Below are 12148 nucleotides of genomic sequence, written 5' to 3' on the forward strand. Positions count from 1 at the left end.
TTAAAAATATTTTTTTAAATTTATGCACCGAATCTCAAGTCGACGGCAGCATCTATCAAGAAAATATTTGGTTTTCCCTTTCCAGTACACTTCATTAATTTTTCATGGTCCCTATTGAGCGATCAGCAGAAAATTTTCTAGGAAGCTTTTGGCGAGTCTTCCACGCGTCCTTTTTATGGGAATTGTGGTTGTCATCCTGAGATCACAGGTGGAATCTTCAGTTTGGCAACCCACTGATCTCTGTCAAATAAACCTTCCCATCCTGGAGGGATGGCAGCGACTATACCCCCGCCGAGGTCTCACAAGAGTGTAGCGTGAAGCTCATAACGCCACCTCTCGGGCAGCCAGAGTCACTACACACTCGCCTGTTGGCACCGACAATACATCAGAGGAAGAGGTGCGAAAGTATACTCGGGAGGAGAGAGAGAGAAATCGATAGTGAGAAGTGAGGGTGGAAACCAAGGCTCAGCGTGCTATCGGCTTGTGTCCGATCAAAGCGCTCCAATGTGATCGCAGCTTTCCGCTCCACGTCGGGGTCACCACTTTGGCGAGTCTTTCTCGAGCCAAAATTGAATCTCACTCTAAGGATTGCGGTGTTTCATCCTGAGATCACTGGTGGAATCTTCAGTTTAGCAACCCAGAGATTTCTGCCGAATACACCTTCCCACTTCATCGTGGAGGGGTGACCCTGCTGCAATGCGGCGGTCCGTATAAACTAGCCGAGGTCGCACAAGAGTGTGGCGCAGAGCTCATAACGCCACCTCTCGAACAGAGTCACAACAAGCTTAAAATTAGGATAAAAAAATTCTACCTGAAATTTGATATTAACAGGAAATAATATGTCGAAATTCCATAATATTTAATTTAATTCCTTAAGTGTTGAATGTCATAGAGAAGACCCTAGAAAATAACCGCTGCTCTTAAACAAGAATCTAAGTTTTATGGAACATAAATCCCACGAAATATCACAGAGATTCAGTTTTATTGGGGTTCAAAGATCTCTATATTCCTGGAATATAAAATCGCACACATATGAGCAAAAACATCCATTTCAGATAAAATTTCCACGTCACCACAACTTATTCTTCAGGAGGATAATTCAGTATTCCACCCGAACAGTCATTCTGAAGTTCAAAGACATCAAATAGTCCCCAGCGCAGTTCGATGAGTTGCTCTCATTCTTACATGTAGATGTATTATGGGCCTTGAGATGGTATGAGGGGTATTCTACATGGATTTTCATGACAGTTCACCGATATAACTGGAACGTTACAGAGGAAATTGTAATTCCGAGATTTAGGAGGTTCAGCCATAACTTTTGGACCAAATCTGATTTAGAGTTTTCGCATGAAGTCAGAACTATCGGAAAGGATGAGGTCATGTGGAAAATCTATTTGACACTATGCAGAAATTTATGGTATCATCTTCCGGATATTTCATAGTCAAATATGGTATTCGAGGACTTATGGTGATTTTCCTGCAGAGATTGTGATTTTCCCGAACATCCCTATAATTCTGGTGTAGGTTTGTCGGCTCATTGGGATTCCGTTACATTCTTCTCACTGTTGGAATGAAAGAATTTGGAAATACATAAAATCATTTCAGACAATGATCAAATATTGACTTTTATACCAGGATATATTTCAATTGGGAAGAAAAATCTAACAGGGACTAGTTTAGTGATGTTGATAATACCATATTTGACACTTCTTCTTCTTCCACATATCATAGGCCTTAGGCCTGTGTTTTCCAACTCTCAGCTCTCTTGAGATATTGATGACCACGAATCCATCCATCTCTTTGGGGGTCTTCCTAAGGGGCGTCGTGTCCGTGGTATACCATCCCTAGCGATTTTTGCTAGTCTTCCCGTAGTCATCCTGTCCACGTGATCATTCCAGGCTCTTCTTCGCTTACGTCCCCACCTGACAATGTCTTCTACTTGACATTCGTGCCTTATGTCAGTGTTTCTTTTCCTATCTCTTAGTGTGTATCCTGAGATGTTTCTTAGTATTTTCATTTCAGTTGTTCGAATGATATTTTTAGTTTTTTGGTTGTCAGCTCTTGTTTCTGTAGCGTATGTCAATACCGGTCTAACACAAGTTTTGTATATCCTAACTTTAGCCTTTTTATTCATAAATGTGTTACTCCAGATGATGTCCCGTAGTGCACCTGATATTCGGCTGGCTTTATTCGCTTGTCCATTCACTTCATTTGTTCTATTTTGGCTTGAAGTAATTTGTATGCCTAGGTAGTCGAATGACATAACTTGTTCGATGATTTTATTTTCCAGAGAAAGTTTGCATCTCACTGGCTCTTTGGAAACGACGAGGGTTTTTGTTTTTGTGATGGATATTTGCATGTTGAGACTTTTAGCTTTTACATAGAATGCGTTCAGGAGCCGTTGTAAATCGTCTTCGTTCTCTGCTATAATCAGGGCGTCATCGGCAAAACAGACAATCTTGATTAGGCCCGTTGTAAGCGCATATCCTCCTTTTGTACTTTTGACTTGTTTTATTATTTCGTCCATTATTTGATTAAAAAGCTGGGGGCTTAAGGAATCTCCTTGTCGAATTCCTGTTGGTGTTTTTATTTCCTCTGTTAGGTTTTGATTAACTAATATGTGGGTAGATGTATTGTGATTAAGTTGTCTTATGATATCTATTATTGTTTTCGGCACCTGTTTCTTTCCAAGGATATCCACTACGTCACTTAGTCTTACCCTATCGAACGCTTTGGTGAGGTTTGACACGATATATTGAAATATAGAGCAAAACTGATAAATTAGTGAAAAAATTTTGAAAATCCATCAATAAATGACTGAGAAATAGATTATTTAAATTTACGTATTTTAGTGCGGAACGTTTTTGGTCTCCGACTCGTCTGTGACGTCACACCACATGCCTGTGATCGCTATACCATAAATAACGTTTAAATACTTAGCCCCGCCAAGGCTCTCGCGCCGTTTGTAGTTGTACAGTGTAGTTTTAACTCGAGTTTTGTTTTTATGTCACCACAATCGAAGAAGGCTTCGTGAAAGGACAAAGTTATTTTCACTCAATAACTTATTTCAAACCAACTTACACCTTAGTATTTTTATTATCAGAAATAGACAGCTAGTACTGATAGGTACTTACATCAACATGATCTTCACACACATATGAAGTAGTTTTAGGTCCAATTAAGTCACGCCTCATTAATTTGCACCACTTCTTTCTTTGATTTATGTCATTTGGTACATGAAAAAACAATTTATTGGGGTTTTTAATTGTCGTGCTTGCACACATAGGCACAATACAATATTTGTAGGATTTTTTTTTTATTTCAGCCATCGTGTAACGAACAAAACACGACACGAACGCCACAAGTGATTGTACACCAATGAATTCGTAAGCACTCTGCGAATACCAGTCGCCTCGTGTAAGTGGCGTGACGTCACACACTAGACGCTACGTACTATGAAATTATTTTTCCAAGCGCAACTTCAAAGTCCCATAACCTTTTCATTTCTAGAGATATTTCAATGATTCTTCCACATTTTTGTTTCATTTTACTTAAATTTTAGAATTGATCCTTAACAAAAAAATGAAAACTAGTCCATTCAAATTATTGATACTATCCATATTATCAAAGTTGTCCATGTTTGTCTTCAAACTGAGTGTTCAATTCTCTTACAAAGAATCCCATGAAATGGCAACAAAGCTTTCATTGCTTAATGTTATTCTCTCATCGGAAAACATTATTTGCCGAATTGGGGCATCTGGAAAACAAGAAAGCTAAGAGCTTATCCAGATCGTCTCCGTGGCCTTGAAACAAAGGAGAAAGCCGTTTCTCTGAGAAGTGAAGATTAAATTAGCCGGCTTGAGTTTAATTGCTCTCCTTCAGTCAAACCACAAACGTTCAAAGTTAAGTTAAATTTACGCTGCTACTGAGTAAACGCGGTTTTTTGAGTTGAATAATGTTGATTTATTCATTTCAAGGGTTCTTCAACACGAACTTGAGCTGAGAGGAAAAATTATTTCAGACCTACTGATGACTCGAATCGAATACAATTAGACTGATCAAATGGAACAAACAGAAAGATATTTTCCAGCCTTCAAATTGTTCAACATTTTCACTTTCGTTTTCAGTTTTTTATGTCTGTTTCACTTCGTTTATATAGTGGATGAAGATTCCGTACCTACCCAAAATTTTAGAGATATAGAGGTTTTAGTATATCGAAAGATTATCATGATTCATGAAAAAGAAAAAAATACACATCTGTGTCTAACTAGCAGTTGGTATTCAATTTGATTCTGAATGTGTGCTTGTTTTTTGATATTAATCAATATCGAATCAGATATTTCTACGGTTGCCATGGTGCATAAGCGTGATGCAAAAAACATAAGTTGTTTCGGTTTAATACTTTTAGGTTTGCACGAATGGCGATATAATAGAATTTTAATTCAATTGCCTTTTTTCTTGGAATAGAACAATGGATCTAGACAACATCACCTTTATTTTTATTTCACCTTAATCATTCCGTGAATTTATCATTTCGGTGTTTTTTTTGTTTTAAACGAGACATTGCGATTTCATTCTCATAGAATAACAAAAAATTTCCATGTTTAAAGTTCTCAGAGGAAATATTTCAATGTTATATGGACATTATTTTCTAGGTATCTAAAATTCGCACACTTTGTGAGATGTTGATTATAAATGGTGTTTTTCAACAGTATGAATTCAGCATGAAATAAGACATAAAAATAAGGCTGATAGCATTGATCATCATCAAGAAGATTTGAAGCCATCGCTTCAAATCTTCACCCAATAGCTAAGTCAAGAGCCTTGCCAGTAAAAACACACTATTTCTGGTTTCAATTGACGATTATGGCGACTGTAAAATGAACATAAAATTCGGAGAAGTGAAACATGTTTTTACAAATGAATTTGCTTTATTCATGGTAAGATGTCAAATCGTACTGACCACGAATCCGGAGTCAAGCAATAAATAAATTGTCATTAGAACTTGCGTTAATTCGAAATACTAATTTAAAAAAAAATTACCTTCACAATCGAATCAACGCATTTTTGTTTGTTATCGATTATATAATTTCTAATTTATATGCATGTCCTAGGAGCGAAATTGGCATATTTGGATTTCATCAATCATCTATGTTGTGTTGTTCATTTTACCGAAATCCATAAGGTCCCATTGAAATCGAGCAGTTCATTGATAATAATTGGATAATTTGGCACACATCCACAGCTCCCTAGGCTATAATTTAACACACTGAAATATGCTCTGAAAGTAGGTTGGATATTTGCTCAATTCGTGAATCGATCCGGACTTATGTATGAAACTTCAATCAGTTCAGTCTCGGACTAACTTGTAAAAACTCATTTTTTCTTGAAAATTCGACTGTATTCTGAATTCCCATGGAAACTATGAATTTGTGAATAGTTGAATAGTCAACCAATAAAATACTGGAACATTCTAATACTTATTATTCGATTAAATTAGTTTTCGAACTTTTATAATGACAAAATTCGAATTAAGAATAATCGAATATTACCAATACAATTCCGAGCACTAGATCAGATAGCTGGAGGAAGACTTTACCTCTAAGAAAGTCAAAGCCGCCACACCACCATCCTCCAAGAGGAAAGGAAGACTCCCAGATGTCAAGGAGACAGTTGAATCGACAGTGTGACCTTGAAGGCTTCAAGATAAGATCACTGATGATAATTGAAAAAGAGAGAGTACCCAGAACTGACCCTTGCTGGACGCCGAGTTTCATTCTCTTTTGATTAGACCATTTGTCATTAATATGAACACCCTGATGAATATCAGACAAATAAGCACTTACCGAATCACAACTATTCCCTAGCATAAATAAGCCCCCAATTCCAGAGAAAGGATCAAGCAGGCCACACAGTCGAAAGCCTTGTAAGGATCCAGGAAGAAAGATAGGGAATAGCTGCCGCTCTCAAATCATTCTGAAGTGTAACTCGTAAGATCCATGACACATGTCAGAAGTACATCTTCTTTTTCTTAAGCCAAACTGTTCAGCACAAAATAAACTACATATGCGTAAAATTTTGCTTTCGCTGTTTTTTTTTTAAATTCGAGGCTTCATTGTGAAAAACTGATTATACATTTATGATTCAGAGTATTTTCTTTCGCTGGCCACTACTTTCTTCCATCTTTCGGGCATTGTACGAATCTCGCGTTGAAAAAACTGGTCATCTTTTGAAGTGATCCACGAATCGATCCAATTTTTTACTTCTTCTTGAGACCTGAAATGCTGGTCTGCCAGGCCATGTGCCATTGATCGAAACAAGTGATAGTCCGAAGGAGCAACGTCAGTAAAATACAGCAGGTGAGATAGGACTTTCCATTTCAACGGACCTCTTTCGCAGCATAGAGTGGAGCATTGTCATGCTGTAAAATCACTTTATCATGTCTATCGTTATATTGCGGTAGTTTTTCTCTCAATGCTCAGCTAAAACGCATCAATCGATTTCGATAACGATCACCTATGATTGTTTTAGTTGGTTTCAGCAACTCATATTTCACAACGCAGAGCTAGTCCCACCAAACACTGAGCATGACCTTGGAAACGTGAATATTCGGTTTCGCTGACGACGTGAAAGCATGGCCGGAATATCCCCATGATTTTCTGCGCATGGGAGTATCGTGAGCAACCCGTTTTTCGTCTCCCATCACAGTGCAATGCAGAAATCCCTTCCGTCTTTGTCATGCAAGCAGCTGTTCACAAGCAAACTAACGCCGTTCAATATATTTCGGCTTCAACTCGTATGGCACCCAATTTCCTTGTTTCTGAATCATTCCTATGACTTTCAGGCGTTTCGAAACGAGTCTTTATCAAGCAATAGGTACTCCCAATTCTGCATCTCTGAAAACCTTCTCTCTTCCACCATCCTGGTCTTCGATGTTCTTGAAGTGTTGAAATCACTCTCGGCACGTTCTTTCACTAATAACGGCCTCATCATAGGTATTTGAGAGCATTCGATGAGCATCAGCCGCAGATTTCTTCATATTAAAGCAGAAAATCAAAACCCGCAAAGGACCAGAATTTGGCCCGTGAGGACATGTTTAATTGAGAATAACTTTATGATGACACAAATCGACTAATATTTCGATGTCGATATGTTAACAAATACCTAAGCTTATTGTATGACATCTACGATCTATTTATTTTGACTCCCATTTACCACTACACCCATCTATTGCGAAACTGCGGAAAAAAAGTTGTACTTTTAAAATTTCTCTCAAAATATTGAAAACACAGTTGTTCTTCAAAAATTTCCGAAAAAATGGGTACTAAAGAAATTGGTCTGTAATTGTATTATTATTCATAATGAATAAACTCATCAATTCATTTCAACGATGATAAATATTTCGATACCTACAACACAATCAGATTCGGCCGAAAAATCTTAAAATCCGATTTTTTCGCATCATTGCAACCGCTACAATATTATGATCGTACGATCAATATTATTATCAGCGGTGAAAAATATTTCGATACAACTCCATACAACGGATTTCAAAAGAATTTCAAGTGATTCGGGTTCCAATCAGATTCGGTCGAAAAAACTTAAAATCCCATTTTTCCCGACCAAGAGGTCAATTATGGCCAATAATCTGAAACGCATGATTGCAACCGCTCCAATATTATGATCGCAAACCAATCGAAACCGTCATCGAACCGTGGAGCCCAAATTTCAGCGACATCTGTCGCCGCTCGCATTAGAACGCAATAACTCCGTACGTCCCATCGGGTATGCGAAAATCGAAACCGTAATTGAATTCAATGCAACGAACCATGACCCAGTTCTGTGCGTCGAAATTCAAAATTTCGGCTTATCGCATCTATATTGACCCCGACCCATGTTACAAAATTACACATATTTCGGTAATAAATTCGACAAAACGCCTACCGTAATTGCGCGTCCACATGATGGTACTCCCCAAATAGAGCGGATGCGTAAAACTGTTGAGATTTATCGTTGATTTTCATATTTATATTCATTGAACGTGACTGGGATCAGCTGGTCTTGTGCTTTGGATTCGTTTTAAACGGATAATTTGTAGTCGGTTGGTTTCACGAAAAAAACAGAGTCGGTTTTTTGGGTCGGACGCACAGGAGTCGTTAATATATATGGAGTATATCAACAAGTCTATGCGTATATCGATATCCGACCATTTTTATAATTTTTGGGTTATTGTTTCTTTGTCTTCGTGTTATATACAATACCAATATCTTTTTTTCCTTCAAAACCAAACGATTATGAATTTTTTTTATCGAGCCGTTCTCAGCCAATTTTCATGGTGCGCTTATTCTCAGCGGATTGTGAGACCACTGATAAAATCATCAATATGTCAACTCAGTGGCCCGTGTCTTATATCATACCAATTAAAAAGTCTTTGGTCTACCATTGTAAAACACATTTTTTCGCCAAAATTCTATTTTATTATTCAACATAGTTGCCTTGAGGACGATACAGCGATTATAGCGATCTTCGAACATTTCGATACCATTTTTGTAGTATGATTAATCTTTCGCTTCAAAATCGGCCTCAGTTTCGGAGAATACTTCTTCATTGGCGCTAAATTTCTTTCCAGCGGGCATTCTTTTGAGGTATGAGAACAATAAAAATTTGCTGGGGCCAGATCAGGCAAATACAGTGGATGCAGAAGTAATCCAAAACCCAATTCATGCAATTTTGCCATTGTTTCCATTTATTTGTGGCACGGCGCATTGTCTTGATGAGGCAGTACCTTCTTTTCTTCAAATAGGGCCGTTTTTTAACGATTTCATGCTTTAAATGATCCAATAACGCTATATGATAATCGCTGCTGATGGTCTGGGCCTTTTGGAGGTAATTAATGAATATTATATCTTGCGTATCCGAGAGTACTGATGCCTTCACCTTGCCAGCTGACTGTTGTGTTTTTCTCGCTTTGGATTCGGTTCATCGCGTACAGTCCACTCAACTGACTGTCGATTGGACTCCGGAGTGAAATGATGGAGCCATATTTCCTCAATTGTCACATATCGACGCAAAAATTCAGGTTTATTGTACTTGAATAGCTTGAAACACTGCTCAGAATCATTAACACGTTGTTGCTTTCGATCGATTGTCAAGCAACCGATATACAAACAATTTTTATCGCACCAAGAGAGACACCCGATTAGTTTTTAGTCTTCAGTATAGATAATCATGTAGACCACATTCCAAGAAGTATGGAATCCTAACCATTATGTATTCATTTCCATAAACTATTGTCTCACATCCATGACAAAAAGTTCCCTCAAAATTTGCAGACTACTTTACTTGACCAAATAATAATTTAGCGCAACCGAAGCGAGAAATGTTCAAAATATATCCTGTGTATTACCAAACATAGGTATGTCAGTGAACTTGAGAATCTTGAAACTATTTTAAAGATGTGATAAGCAAACATTTCATATCACTCTAATATTACTTAATCTGTTCCTACTGATCAATATATCTCAGTGTTATTATTCAATATATCTACTCGTTACAGCAGCATAATTAATTCAGATCTGACAAAGCCCACATTTCCTTTGATATTAAACAGTCAAGTGTTTTCTCTGAAATGCAGAAACGTAGATAATCGTGCAAGATATAAACGAACAAAGTCTATGCACTTCTAATCAAACAAGTTACCGTGTCAAAGCCGTTTCTATAACATCCCCATAACTCTGAAATTAAGACGATGGGAGTTTGCAACAACTAGCACAGAAGTCCTTTGGATCTCGGTCAAATAAATTGGAAGACAGTAAAGTTTCCATTCTAGATTTCCAATAGAGTAGTGGACCAAGCCGAAATACTCTAAGTTCGCCGCAAATTACTTTATGACTTTCAGAACTGGCATCAGTCCTTTCGTAGAATCAACAACTTAGAATGGATTAGAAATCAAACAGGCAAAATGGGATAATCATGTAATGAAACAATCACAACTTCTAAATCATTAATTATTCGGCAACTTTTCCATGAATAATTAAACCCTGAATTCGACGTGATGAATCTGCATACTGATGACTCTAGAATCTACCCTTGCTAATTCCTCACAACTTCAATTCAGTACACTTTTTGATTAACTGGTTCATGTTGCAAATTGAGCGATATAAAGAAAAAATGTTGTTATTTCAATAAGAACACATTATTATTTTATTTTATTTTACATTTCCATGAACATTTTAATTACCTCTGTGAAAAACACTTCAAACTGTTTTCGATTTATTTATCAATGTGAATTAGACATTCTTTCGATAGACGTGTTAACTAAAATAAGAAATAACTACTAAAACAAAGTTTGAAGTTAACCTCCAAGTAGGATAATTGCAAACTATTAGGTAAGTATAAGTATCCCTACTCGTAAGATAAGTGTTCACTAGTTCAAAATATTGTTTCTCTAATTCTGTGGTTATTCCGTTCATTCTTCCACATCTTGTAGAACAGAATCGTGCGAGAATATATCAGAAACGCACAGTTTTCATGGTTATATTTTATTATTCTATGTTGGTACTCCGAACTTTCCGTCACGGCTTTATCTGTCAATTCATATATTTGCCTTAAAGAAATCAGTTCTGCCAACCAACATTTTTCAATGCAAAAATCACTAAAATATATTTATGGAAATATTTCATTAATTTCAATGAAAATGCAATGAAAATAATGTATAATACTCGTACAGAAGGCTTATTCTACCACTCGTTCATTCCAAAACTCGCCACTTCGTGGCTCGTTTTTGAATTTTGAACTCGTGGAAGAATATCAATGCCTTCTGCAATTGTATTATAAATAACTATTTCCTATAACTGCTATGGAAAGTATTCTTTATAGCTTAATCAATTTAAAAATTATTTACTGCTCATACCGTGAGATATATTATTTCACACTGCACTTTGCCCACACCTCGCTTGGTAGACTAATGAAATTAGGTAGGCTTTTGAAAAAAGGCATTTCCATGGAACTCGAATCATTTGAATTTGTGAAGTTTTAGAAAATTAGTATTTCGCGCAACATGTGGAGAAAGTCCTTTTCTCACTCGTGTGTTTGCGGCTCTCGCATTTCAGGCTCATGCTACAAACTTTCACACTCGTGAGAATTGTTGAACTTTCCCCATTTGTTGCACAATATACTATTTCCTACAACTGCTATGGGAAGTAGCGTATTCTTCATTGCTTAGTCAATTTGAAAACTATGTATTGCTCATACTGTGAGAAATATCATTCCACACGGCACTTTGCCCACACCTCGTTTGGTAGACCAATGAAATTGGGCTTTTTAGAAGTCATTTTTATGGAAACGCAAGAAATGAACAGATACTGTCAACAAAGCCCATTTTGAATTGAATTAGGTACAATACTCCAATTATTTGAATTTGTGAAGTTGTAAGAATATTATATTGTGCAACAAGTGGGGAAAGTCCAACATTTCTCGCGAGTGTGGAATTTTGTTTTGCAAACACACGAGCGAAAAAAGGACTTTTTCCACATGTTGCACACTATACTTTTTCTACAACTGCACAAATTTCAATGATTTAAGTAATGGACTTGATTCAAATCAAAATAGCCTTCGTTGACAGTATGTGCTAATTTATTGCGTTTCCATAGAAACGACTCTACCAAGCGAGGTGTGGGCAAAGTGCCGTGAGAAATAATATTTCCCACAGTATGAGCAATACATAGTTTTGAAATTAAGTACGCTATGAAGAATACGACAATTTCCATAGCAGTTCCAAACTCGATGCAAAATTTTATGTTGAAAGCTCCATCAAGATGATACAAAATTCAACCAAAATATCGAAAGAAAAATGACTAATATTTCCATAAGACATCGGTTTGTGCTGAAATTTAGATGGTATCATCAGCATTTTCATGGCGAATGTCATGTGAATGCCTCTCAGATAAGATATCCAACCAAAAAAAAGACATATCAATAAATCACGTTTCAAATATGTAGTTCCAAAAATCTGTGGTGTCTAGTAGGCAAATAAATGACGAGCGCATACACCTTCCTAGTACCAAGTTAATACTTTCCTCGGTTTTTTCTTTTACTAATAAGACAAATTCATAAACCACGAATATATTTTCCGATGAATTATGGTTGA

At 36.8% G+C, this 12148-nt stretch overlaps 1 protein-coding gene across 1 annotated transcript; it reads right to left on the reverse strand.

Moving 5' to 3' along the window:
• Window positions 1-1756: 1756 nt before the first annotated feature.
• LOC123674152 lies at window positions 1757-2527 on the reverse strand. The gene has a single exon (XM_045609044.1). It carries the CDS (start codon window positions 2525-2527, stop codon window positions 1757-1759), a length of 771 nt encoding a protein of 256 aa, XP_045465000.1.
• Between the last annotated feature and the right edge of the window lie 9621 nt (window positions 2528-12148).

Source organism: Harmonia axyridis, chromosome 1, assembly GCF_914767665.1.
Source record: "Harmonia axyridis chromosome 1, icHarAxyr1.1, whole genome shotgun sequence".
In the NCBI taxonomy this organism is placed as follows: domain Eukaryota; kingdom Metazoa; phylum Arthropoda; class Insecta; order Coleoptera; family Coccinellidae; genus Harmonia; species Harmonia axyridis.

Excerpts from the sequence above, each read along its gene's own strand:
- LOC123674152 (XM_045609044.1), bottom strand. The coding sequence starts at position 2,527 with ATGGACGAAATAATAAAACAAGTCAAAAGTACAAAAGGAGGATATGCG.